Source organism: Giraffa tippelskirchi, chromosome 6, assembly GCF_054371585.1.
Source record: "Giraffa tippelskirchi isolate mGirTip1 chromosome 6, T2T-mGirTip1v1.2.pri, whole genome shotgun sequence".
Lineage (NCBI taxonomy): Eukaryota > Metazoa > Chordata > Mammalia > Artiodactyla > Giraffidae > Giraffa > Giraffa tippelskirchi.
Window position 1 is genome coordinate 141,099,542 of NC_137280.1, and position 12,935 is coordinate 141,112,476.

The window sequence follows — 12,935 nt, forward strand, 5'->3', positions numbered from 1 at the left end:
CCAGAATTATCACTAGCAGGGATCATGGGGCTGCAGTCCAATCAGAAGCGGACACCTGTAGATCTGCCTTGACACAAGACACTCTGACACTTAGATGTCATATTTTCAGGATGGCTTTGTAAAGACATGATGGAAATTGTAGGGTCATCTAAATCTCTCAACCATCACTGCCTGCCGCCCAACCTCCACACTGCTGGGTGAACAAACACTGTCTTCTTTTGGGGGGGGAGCACATTTCACAGTTTATGGAATTCTAGTTCCCCAGCCAGGGATTGAACCCATGCCCTCGGCAGTGAAAGTTCAAAATCCTAACCACTGGACCACCAAGGAATTCCCCAAACACTTTCTTCTCAATAGATGTTAGGCTGGCCTTCAGGTCCAGGAGAGCAGGGTCTACTAATGGAGTCGTATTCATGAGTACCTGTTCTATTCCTAGTACAATGAAAGAAGAATAAAAGGTAAAAAAAAAAAAAATCAGAGCTAAGATCTTCTAGTGCTTCCGATGTATAACCCAAGCTCTTTCCTCCATGCTTCCAGAAGCCCTGCAGCAGTGTTGTGACCTCTCCCAGCTCTGGTTCAGAGAATTCTTCCTGGAGTTGACCATGGGCCGGCGAATCCAGTTCCCCATCGAGATGTCCATGCCCTGGATTCTAACAGACCATATCTTGGAAACCAAAGAACCTTCCATGATGGAGTAAGAGGCAGGGTTGGGCCAGCAAGGAGGCTCCCAAGGTGCTGGTGGAGGGCAGTTTGCTAGCCATAGAGCCCTGTTCTTTCCAGAACTTTCCAGATGAGGCGGTGTGTCCCACCCACTGTCAGGTCACCACCACGTGTGACTCAGCCTTGCGGAAAGGCTCAGAAGTCCACCAGCCTGACTGCCCTTCCCTGGCTTTGTCAGCCTCATCCCAGCCGCATTGGTAAAATGATTGTCTCTGGGGATCGGGATGCTGATGTCTTTAATGGACGCCCAATTGCTTTTAGTCCCAGACTGATTTTTTCAGGCCTCACATCATGAACTTTTGTCTCTGTGGGCAGACTGTAAAATAAGTCATTTCCTAAGTAGAGCCTGGAAACATCATAGCTCGCTGCAAGTGCCTCTTTTTCCTAACGCTGGATCTGTTCACCCAACTGTGCATGCTTCTTGAGCAAGTTTAAGTCTGCCTGCCTTAAGAGAGATCATTAGTAAGCTACTGGCCGTTGTTTTTCCCTCCTCAGGTATGTCCTCTACCCTTTGGATCTGTACAACGACAGCGCCTACTATGCTCTGACCAAGTTTAAAAAGCAGTTCCTGTATGATGAGATCGAAGCTGAGGCAAGTGACTGCTTTTCCTTTTGTTCCCACAGTCATGCTCCAAGAGTCTGGACTTTTCAGATCTCTAACCACGGGCCCAAAGTGGAGTGTCTGTCTGTTTGAGCTGTGATAATGAAATATCACAGACTGTGGGGCTTAAAAATTACAGATATGTATTTCTCACAGTTCAGGTGGCTAGAAGTCTTAGGTCAGGGGAGCTGCAGAGTCAGAGAGGGCCCTCTTCTGGGTCCCAGACTTCTCACTGTGTCCTCATGGGGTGGCCAGGGCCAGGGAGCTCTCTGGGGTCTCTTTTGCGAGAGCACTGATGCCATTTATGAAGGTTCCATCCTCATGACCTCATCACTCCTAATTCCATCACGTTTGGGGGTTAAGATTTCAGCACATGAATTTAGGGGGACACAAACATTCAGCCCATAGTATGGGATATCAATGACTTACTTTGGAGACTGATCTTTATAAACATTGTGATAATCAAAAGGGACCTAGTGGAAGGGGAGGATGGTCTTTCTTTTTCAGATGTTTAGTAATAACAAATGATAGATAGAACTACATGGGTAAAATTAATTTTCTAATAGGTCTTTAACAGTTGGATTAACTGGTGATAACAACAACAACAGTAATACTACCAAGAATTCCCTGGTGGTCTAGTGGTTAAGACTATGTTCTTCCACTGCAGGGGGCATAGGTTTGATTCCTGGTCACAAATTAAGATCCTACATGCCATGCGGCACAGCCAAAAAAAAAAGAAAAATAGTAATACTACCTATCGATTATTATATTTATACCATTTGCCAGGTACAAAGCACTTTATGGACATTTTAGATAATCTTTACAATGATTTAAAGAAGTATATACTACTATCTAGTTAAGAGTATTCAAGTATCATTGCCCCAGTATCACACAGTTTACAGAGTTTCATTCTAGTACTGGTGGGACTGAAATAGCCATCTTCTCACATGTGAAGCTGTTGAATTGTCGTTTAATGGCTTTATTTTTGTAATGGTCAGCAAAGGCTAGGATACACTGCAGTAACAAACAATCACAAATTCTTAGTAGTTTGAGACCAAAGTTTCATTTCTCTTTTATGGGTTGAATAGGAGCTCTGTTCCATGTAGTCTTTAATCTGGAACCCATCTGGGATATTCACTAGTTGCCATGGCAGGGAGATGTGTCAGGGTGAATTTATATTCTGATACTTAAAGCTTCCAGCTGGAAGTGACACATGTCATTGGTCAAAGCAAGTCACTTGGTTATGCTTGCTTTCAAAGAGGAGCAAGAAAGTGCAGTCCTACCACAGACCAGCAAGGAGCAGAAACAGGAGATCAGCAGCACTAAGGACTACAAAATATCTCAGTTTTGTCATCTGGAAATTGGAATGAGAGTCACTGCTCCACTTAAGTATGTGGAGTTATATAAACATAGAATGATACCAATTGTCATTATAAGATTTTCAACTATAAGGTACAAATATAAGATATTCTTATTTATAAAGGACAGATGTGAATATTTTAAGATAAGCATTACCACCAAATTAGTTTGAAAGTTTATATATTCCAAAGAAAAGTTTGTAGAGATGCTGCTTGCTTTCTAAATCTTTCAATTGCTGTGGGAGTTGAGAACCTTGGAGGAGCCCAGTGCAAATCTCTCCTCTTTGTCTTCTGAGCAGTATGCAAACTTGGGAAGAGAGGTTCCAGTAGATAAGTTAATTGGTTGCATCTCAGCTTTGACAAGTCCATTTTCTGATAAGATTTTAGTTAATCATGTTCTCTAACAGGTTGAAAACAAAAAAATCTAGAGTGTCCTATATACAAGTGACGTTTAAAAAATAAATGGAAAGAAAGCATACAGACCAGCCCTGGATAACATAGGTGGCCTTGAAGCAGAAGTGTAAATTGCCCCCCTTTCTTTTCCCATCCTCAGACTCTGTTTTGAACGTGGAAAGGCCTATGCATGGATACCCAAGCTCTGTCTCCCACCCCTGCCCTCAAACAATGGCCATTTGGTCAACCCTGGGCCCTAAGGGTGTATACATCTGCAGTGCAGTCCACCCCCAGGGATGGACCCAGGGAAAACAGCACACAGACCCTAGAAGGGGCTTGGGCTATTTGGGCAAGAATATTCAAAGCTGGTTTTAGAAGGGGAGCAGGAGTTGGACACCCCCACCTGGACCGTATGGATTCTTTGCCTGTAGGAGGCTCCCCTGGGCACCCTTGAAGCTCAAAGTCCAGGGCAGAGGGCTTGGTTACTCACATACATTGTTTTTATGTTCAAAATAGTATTTATGGTATAAAATAAAAGATATGAAAGCTCTTTGGATAAAGAGTCTCATGAAGCTGGGAGTTTGGTGCTAAAAGGATGGAAGACTAATCACCTAAATACAGTCTGTTGCTACAAAGTTATCCCTTTATTACCCTGCAACTACCACAGCCCATCTCTTCAACATCCCACCTTTGGCCATTCCCTGCTCTTGCCATCATTGGAGAATTTGGTTTCAATCCTCTGTGTCTGGTGTGAACTTTCTTCTCACCTGAGCATCACATTCTGCCACTGACATGATGAAAAGACAAGATGGTCTCTTGCTCACCAAAGATTTTTAAGCAAACTTTTTTAAAAGGAGGTTTTTAAATTTTTAATGACCATCAACTTCTCTCTTTGCAAAGCAAGGTAAGAATAAAATGAAAGGAAAAGAAAAGAAAGTCTAGGGGAGATGGGGAGATTGATATGTGTAATTACAGGATGTGGGCAGGTACCTTGTAACAGCCACGAGGTGGCCAGTGGGGAGGGCGATTCCTCAACAGCTTTTTGAATCTTGCCTTCTCTGTGCCTGGTTGAGGACCTTGAGAGCAAGGGACCAGACTTCCCAAACATACTTGGCCACAGAATCTTCTTTTTTTTTTTTTTTCTTTCCTTCAAAGCATCTTATTCCTTCTCACACTTTCAGGCAGTCCTACATCACTACCCTCTTCAGTTGCTGAAGTTTCTCTAATAAAGTGGGACAGACACCAGTGACATTTCCTGCTTCCTCTTCACCAGGTGAACCTGTGTTTTGATCAGTTTGTCTACAAGCTGGCGGACCAGATCTTTGCCTACTACAAAGCCATGGCCGGCAGGTATGAGAGCTCAGCACTGTGGCACCAAACCTTTCTAAGATTGCCATCTGGAAGGCAAGGTCCTCTGTTCTTTCTTCTTTAGCACCTAAGGAAATCTAATTCCATTAGCCTGGATTGGGTGCTAGCAAGTAGAAGAAAGAGAAATAGGCAGATATGGGGCTAGACCTCACAGTGAGAAAAATAGACATTAATAAAAACTATTGAATGCACAGTGACAAGGGAGATTCCTGTGAAAGAAAATTTATTGGGAATATATAACAGTTAAACCTGAACCAGTCTTTAGGGTGGGTAACCGGAAGGGCTATCCTGAGAAGGTAACATTTGAGTTCATAGCTGAAGTGAATAGGAGTTGATTGAGTTAAACTAGGTAAAGAGTAGAATGGAAAACTGCAGGCAAAACAGACCACTGTGCAAAGTCCCGTTGGCAAAAATATAATATTAATAGCATGCATACCTCATAGGGTTGTTGAAAGGTTTAATTAAAATTAGTGCATGTAAATATCTCATTGACAGACCACAGAGGGGTGGGCTGTGTGGTAAAGCTGGGCAGGTAGGCAGGGCCCAGGCCCTGTGGTCTTATAGGCATTTATCCTAGGAGAAGTGGAACACCATGGGATGATTTCCAAAGTATGACAGTGACCTGATTTGATTTTTATTTTTGGAAGTTTGATCTTTTAGAACATTAAAATGTAGGGAATGGATTGGAGGTAAGCAAATATGGGAGTGTGAAGGTCAAACAGGAGACCAGGGAAGAAGTCTAGGTGTGTCAGGTCTCACAGGCTCATTGGTATTGTCAGTATGGGCTGATTTATACCCCTGAGATTTCCTGGGTTCGAGGAACCCATAATAGTACTGGCAGCAAAAACCTCTCTCTATATATATATAGACATATATATAGGGTAGTTCTCTTTTTTATTGGAAATCCAAATGTACAAACCAGAAATTTCAAGGAATGTTAAATTTTTCAACAGTTAAAGACTTGCTTCCTTTTGCTTTCAACAACTTGAGTTTCTATGATGTATTTCAGTCAAGAGTTGGTGTGGAGGTGGTTTAGTCACTAAGTCAAGTCTGACTCTTGTGACTCCATTGACTATAGCCCACCAGGCCCCTCTGGCCATGGGATTTCCCAGGCAAGAATACTGGAGTGCGTTGCCATTCCTTCTCCAGGGGATCTTCCCAATCCAGGAATCGAACCCGCGTTTCCTGCATTGGCAGGCAGATTCTTTACTGCTGAGCCACCAGGGCTTCCCAAGAGTTGGTGTACAGGTACACAAGTGTCTGTTAACACAGAGTGTGCATTAAATGAAATGAATGACTCTTAATGATGGAAACTATAGAAAGCTATATTTAGGGTTTCAGGGAAGCACAGAGAATGCAGCCTTTCACAAAGGAATGACTTCACAAGGAACTGGATTGAATTGTATGTGGTCCTACCAGAGAGCTGGGCTTCCAGTTTCTCCAAGATAATTCCAGTTATCTTCAAAATATGCTGGTCCGTTGTCTGCGTAAACAAACTCAGACTTGTCAAACCCTGAGTCCTCTACATATTTAGTTTACAAAATATCCTTATCTAAAGGAGGAATCTTGGTCTGTATCCCTTCTTATAAGACCTGTGGTTTGTCAAAAATACAGGAAGTTGGGGGAGATTGTGAGAAGTTGGAAGAGTCAGAGAGGAAGCTCTGGAGGGACGGAATGATCTAGATCACTGCTGTCCATCAGAAATATAATGCAGCTGCTGCTGCTGCTAAGTTGCTTCAGTCGTGTCCAACTCTGTGCGACCCCATAGATGGCAGCCCACCAGGCTCCCCCGTCCCTGGGATTCTCCAGGCAAGAACACTGGAGTGGGTTGCCATTTCCTTCTCCAATGCATGAAAGTGAAAAGTGAAAGTGAAGTTGCTCAGTCGTGTCTGACTCTTCGTGACCCCATGGACTGCAGCCTACCAGGCTCCTCCGTCCATGGGATTCTCCAGGCAAGAGTACTGGAGTAGGGTGCCATTGCCTTCTCTGATATAATGCAGGCACAAGTGTAATTTTAGTAGTCATATTTTAAAAATTAACTCAATACTACATTATATAATCTATGATATCTAAAATATTACAATTTCAACATATAATCAGTGAAAATTGTTAAAGAGATAGTTTTTGTCGTTTTTTCTTAAGTCTTCCACACCTCGTGTGTATTTTATCCTAATAGCGCATCTCAGCTTGGACCCACCATGTTTCAGGTTCCTGGGGGCTCAGCTGGTGGGTGGCTGCTGTGTTGGGCAGTGTAGATTGAGATGATGTCACTTTCCTGCTTAAAACCTTTCAGTGGCTTCAATTACACTGAGAAAACATTTAATCTCTTTACTGTGGCTTGTATCATCCCACAAGGATCTGGCCTCTAGTCTTCCATCCTTTTTAATTGTAAATTCATTTTTGCACTATGCTCTCCAACACACCCCACCCCTTATCTACATCTTTCCTTTTTCTCAATGTACCAAGCTAATCATGCCTGAAAGATTCTTCCCCCAAATCTTTCCATTTTTAGCATTTAGGTCTCTGTCAAACAGGACCTCTTTAGAGAGACTTTCCATGACCTCCTAACACCAAATGATCCTGTTTTGTTATTTTCAGAGCACTTATTACTCTGCAATCCATGACTCAGTGTGAAAGATAATAATAGAACATTGAATTCATAGGGTTGTCATGAGATTAAAAATGACTGCGCATGTCTATATGCATGCCTAGTGAATAGTAAATACTATGCAGGTATTTACTATTGTCTAACATTATTTTATTCCTCTGCTTATTTATTTATTATCAGTCTCTTTTCACTAGAACCCAAGCTCCACAAGGACAGGAACTTTGAATCCTTGGTACCTAGACTGTTTCCTGGGCTATACTAAGCAGGCACTCAATTGCTTTTATGGTAAAAAAATAAATAAAAGGAAAAAAGCAGCTCAACTTCTGTGTTGCCTGTCTTTAACATAGAAATTTCATTTCACCTATTGAGCTTTTCCGGCTGAAAAAATTTAAAGAACTTTGCTCTACAGCAGAAAAAAAAATAATATTTAAAATATATAACATAGTGCTTTATGAGTAGAATCTATGCTTCAAAATACATATGGCTGAGTGATTGAACTCCATTCACTGTTGTGTTTACTGGTTTACTGGTCTTATTTCACTTTTATCCTTTCCAGCGTCCTGTTGGATAAACGTTTTAGGGCCGAATGTAAGAATTATGGAGTCATCATTCCATACCCACCGTCCAACCGCTATGAAACACTGTTGAAACAGAGACACGTCCAGGTATGGAGACAGGTGGAGTGGGTGAGAGAGAGGGGCTATGATGTTAGCCTAGAGATCAGAAATCAGGACCACGTATCATCTGCCCTGGGTATTGCCCTGTGTGGGCTGCTGAGCATAGGGATAATCCAGCCTCAGAATCTTACCAAGAAGCATTGGGCTTCCTTTGGTTCAAGTTCTAGGCTTCTCAGCCCATCTGCTGCTCACCTCAGTTGAATAGGGGCCACCAGAGCCTTTGAACACCTATCGTGAGCTGCATTTGAACACCTATCGTGAGCTGCATATCACCTCTGAATATTCCCTGGAAGGACAGATGCTGAAGCTGAAGCTCCAATACTTTGGCCACCTGATGTGAAGAGCTGACATTGGAAAAGACCCTGATGCTGAGAAAGACTGAAGGCAGAAGGAGAAGGGGTTGGCAGAGGATGAGATAGTTAGATGGCATCACCAACTCAGTGGACATGAATTTGAGCAAACTCCAGGAGACTGTGGAGGACAGAGAAGCCTGATGTGCTATAGTCCATGGGGGTCATGAAGAGTCGAACACGACTGAGCAACTGAACAACAGCATGAACTTCAGCCCACTTCCTTCAGTCTGGACTGACGTTCAGAAATGGGAAGGTCTATCCCTGACTTTCCCATTATGCTATGGAGTTAGCCTCTGTTAACGTTTGACCCATGATGTAGAGGAAATGCTGCCAGGAGCTCAGAAACATATCCCTGCTTAACAATGTTCATGGGAGCCAGGCAGACAAAATAAGAGATGCTTTAGCAGACCTTAAATCTTACTCCTAAGCCCTGTCAGTCACAGGCGGTGAAATGACCTTCATGCTGTGATTTCTGTGTGCTTATCCTGTGGTTCACATGTTCCTGGAGAAGACTTGGGTAAAGGGGAGCAGGGCTGAGGCTGAGAAAATGCCCTGGATAGAGAGGTGAGGAATTACCCCGAAAAACCTGGAAAGTCCCACTGCTCTGAGAAATCCATGCTCGAAGAATCGTAAGAGGAAAAAGCATTTGCCCTTCTGTCAACATCGAAGGCTCCATGAGAGCTTCTCCTTCAGCCTCTCAGAAGAATCCATTACCAGTGCAGCTAGAATTAGCCACAGGATATTAATCCTGAGGGCTTTGAACTTTGTGTGTGCAGAAGATGGCTATAGGGAACCTTAGTCAATTAGTAGAAAATCTCTCCCAAAAGGGAAGCAGAAAAAAATAAAATAGTTGAGAATAATCCTTAGGCACATAGCAAAGTGCAGTGCACGCAGCAGGCACTCAATAAATGTTTATTGCTCTCTGCATAGCATCTATAGTCATGCCCATATGAACCCCAGTGGAAATTAGCCTGAGCTGTATTTTCCATCCTGTAATCAGCCCTTCTCATGCTTTTAAATTCATCCTCATAAAGGTACACAGTAAGCCTTTGCTGGGGTGCGGGGGACGGGGGCTCCCTGGTGACTCTGAACTGCACAATATAGGATGGATGCAGGAAGAACCTCAGGGCGAGATTCAGGATGTCAGCGTTGAATGGGCTGCCAGAGCTTATCACAAGCCTCTTCCTACAGTCTGAATGCACCATATTTTTCCTCAACTTTTTATATTTTAAACCTACAGGATAGTTGAAACAATAAGACAGTGAACACACAAATATACTTTATAGCCAGATTCATGATTATTCATGTTTAATCAGGTTTGTTTCACTTTATTTTTCTCATGTATATATTATTTCTCATAAATACAGTAAATGTACTTTATGCATTTATAGAATATATAATTTATAAAAACATATTTATATGCAAGTAATACATTAAAATGTATATTTTAAAATACATACTTTTTTCTTAGCCATTGTGAGTAAATTGCAGACATCATAACACTTTACCCCTGATACCTCAGCTCGTATCTCCTAAGAACAAGGACATCCTCTCATCATCCAAATAGAATTATCATACTCAGGAAATTTAACAATTCTGTTTTCTGCATAGGGTCCCTATTTGTCCTGGTCATGTTCTTTATATTTTTAGGACAGTTTACTAAATCAGTGCATTGCATTTAGTTGTCATGTGCCTGTGTAAAATTTAAGTAACTTTCTCTCTCTTCCATGCAGCTGTTGGGTAGATCCATTGACTTGAACAGACTCATTACCCAGCGCATCTCTGCTGCCATGTATAAATCCTTGGACCAGGCCATCAGCCGTTTTGAGAGTGAGGACCTGACCTCAATCGTGGTAAGAGATGGGGGGAGCCCTTGGGAGTTCTGCTGTGGGACTCCTCAGACTAAGAAGCCTTATTGGGGAGTTGTTGGTAGCCTGGTACTGAGCTGGTTGAAGAGAAGTGATGAGTCTCTTTCTCACCTGAATGAACAGGGGAAAAAGAAAGACTTAAAAGGAATGAGAGAAATTTTACCTTCCTGATTGCCTGGAGAGAGGGAGTGGAGGGAGGTCTTGAAATCTCTAGAGATGGCCTATCCCGGGACACAGCTTCTTGTCCTTTAGGATTCTACAGATACAGCAAGTAGCTGAATGATCCTGAGAAGGGAGGGAAGATTTCACAATGGGGTCGGCTTCACTGGTGTGCAGTAGGTTAGAGCCCAGAGAGGCTATTGACTGGTTTAATGCTCCATTGTCACCATCTTGGGATTTATAATCATTTTCTAATGAAAGCCCCCACCTTTTCATTTTGTGCTGGGACTTGGAAATTGTATAGTTGTTCCCGATGCGCAAGTATGGAGCAGGTGTGCCCTCTTCTTTTATTTGTCAGCTATTTGAACTACTCTCTGCTAATTCTCTTCAAGAATTAGAATAAACTTGATTGGTCAGTCTTTAGGTGAATGAAAGGAAGATTTTAAAGCTTCAAGAGCAGATACATAGAAGGAATGAGAGAAATAGAAAATCACCATTAGAACACCGGAGTAATAATGGTCGCAGGCAAGATCCAGTAATAGACACTGAAATTAGTGGGCAGAGCTTTGAGAAGAGTATTTTATGATTCCCTTTATTTGGAAGTGTCCAGAGTAGTCAAATTTATAGAGACAGAAAATGGAATGGTAGTTGCCAGGAAATAGGGAGTTAGTATTTAATGGGTACGGAGGTTCAGTTGAGGAAGATTAAAAAGTTCTGGAGGTGGACTGTGGTGATGGTTGCAAAACTACATGAATGTACTTAGTGCCACAGAACTGTACATTTAAAAATGGTTAAAATGGTAAATTTTATGTTATGTATATTTTACCAGAATTTTTTAATTAGTTGCAAATAAAAAAAAAACTTTGAGAAGAAACAGGATAGTTGCCTAGTCTCAAACTATCTCCTTCAAGATACTTACTAATTCCAAAGGGGAGAATGATAACTTTACAGTGAGGAAACCTGGGAGGCATCCTCTTAACCAAGCATGAAGGTTAGTATCACCAGTAAGAAAATATATTCATGTATTCCCTGAATTGGCTTCCCTGGTGGCTCAGATGGTAAAGAATCTGCCTGCAATGCGGGAGACCTGGGTTTGACCCCTGGGTTGGGAACATCCCCTGGAGGAGGCCATGGCAACCCACTCCACTATTCTTACCTGGAGAATCCCCATGGACAGAGGAGCCTGGTGGGCTACAGTCCATGGGGTCACAAAGAGTCGGAAACAACTGAGTGAGTAAGCACAGCACAGCACACATCCCCTGAATATGTATGCATAATTAAAAATGCATAATCTCAATCTAATTGTGATTATATATCTAAATTGAATGGCATTCAAAAATGAACAATGCTTTTCAAAAGCACCCAGAACATAAAAGACAAAGAGAAAACTGAAAACTGTTAGAGATTTGAAAAGAAAAGGAGACATGACCACCCAGTGCAATGTGGGATAAGACCTTCATGGAAAAACTGGTGAAATTTGAAACAGGTCTGTCATTTAGTTTATAGAATTATATCAATGATAGTTTCCAACTTTAGGCAATTATACCATGGTTATGTAAGAGGTTAACATTGGAGAAACTAGGTCAGGAATGTGCAGGAGGTCTGTAGTTAACAGCTTTTCTGTAAGTCTAAAGTTATTTCAAAACAAAAGGTTTTTTTTTAATGGACAAAGCAGTTTTAAAAAAAGGATTAAGAACTAGGATTCTAGCATCAGAAAGACCTTGGGGTCCCAGTTCTGGCCTCACCACTTACCAGCTGGGTGATCTTGGGTGAGTCACTTATCTTGTATAAAAACCTGTAGTACATGGAGGAAATATTAGAATCTACCTCATAGCCGTGTTCAAGAATGAAATGAGATACTGCCTGGAAAGAGCTTTGCATAGTCCCTTCCACTTGATGAAAATAGCTTATGAAGAAAGAGAGGAATATAGAAATTTTGAGCTGCCACAACTAAGACCCAGTGCAGGCAAATAAATAAAATGAATATTTTAAAAAAGAAGAAGAAGAAAATAAATTTTGAGCTGTGAATGAGGCACTCTCAGGGTAGATTCGCAGCTGCATTTCCTGATAGGACTTGACCCACCTCTGTCCTGGGTCATGGACTTTGCGAGGCTGTGATACAGCACAAGTTCTTCTAGGAGATCTACTTTAAGACATGTTTTTCTTTGCCAAATGTTAGCAGTGATCATGTCCAAGAGGTGGGATTTTTGCTTTTCTCTTCGTTGTTTATCTCTATCTTGTAGTTTTCCAGTAATGAATGAGCATACCCTATGGAAAAACTGGTTTTAGTGTGTGGCGGGGTGTCCATGGCCTCTTCCCAGTCCTTGAAAGGCACTGAATGTTCTTTTAGCTGGGAACAAAATCAAAACAAGCAGTGAAAGCCTGAGTTTATCAGGTGAGGGCAACAGCCGCCAAGAGAGTAGCCACATTCCCTGAAGCCCATGAAGAGGAGAGCCAGGGATGCTGTCTCCTGGGGGGTCAGGAGGGCCCCACTGCCTTGGCTGAGAAGCTTATGCCTTTTCTGAGAAACGAAGAAAGGAATGTGCTCCCCTCAGCCCTTCCTTGCACCTTAGAAGCTCTGTCCTAAGATGGGGAGGGGGTGGCTTGATGCCCAGCTGGGAGGATTGTAGCGATTTCATCAGTTAGTCCCCCTCCTCTATGCAGCTGAGCAAATAGATTCTCAAAGGGATCTGATGCCAGAGTTGAGAGTTGGCAGCCTGCAGTCTGTGTTTTGTTTAGGCTGCAGAGCATATTTGAAAATTTGAGCCAACATTTAACATTTGGGAGAATTCGAATAAAACTGCAGAAACCCCGGCAACGTCAGACCCGC

General features: G+C 42.3%; 1 protein-coding gene across 9 annotated transcripts in view; it reads left to right on the top strand.

Moving 5' to 3' along the window:
* The window catches only part of CYFIP2 (cytoplasmic FMR1 interacting protein 2), a 129,534-nt gene that overhangs the window by 56,760 nt on the left and 59,839 nt on the right, over positions 1–12,935 (top strand). For all 9 annotated transcript variants that reach the window (XM_081500465.1, XM_081500461.1, XM_081500463.1 and 6 more), the window contains 5 exons: positions 538–694; positions 1,216–1,312; positions 4,346–4,422; positions 7,605–7,713; positions 9,812–9,931. In XM_081500465.1, coding sequence (XP_081356591.1) covers positions 538–694; positions 1,216–1,312; positions 4,346–4,422; positions 7,605–7,713; positions 9,812–9,931 — 560 coding nt within the window. The remainder of the gene's footprint in view (positions 1–537; positions 695–1,215; positions 1,313–4,345; positions 4,423–7,604; positions 7,714–9,811; positions 9,932–12,935) is intronic.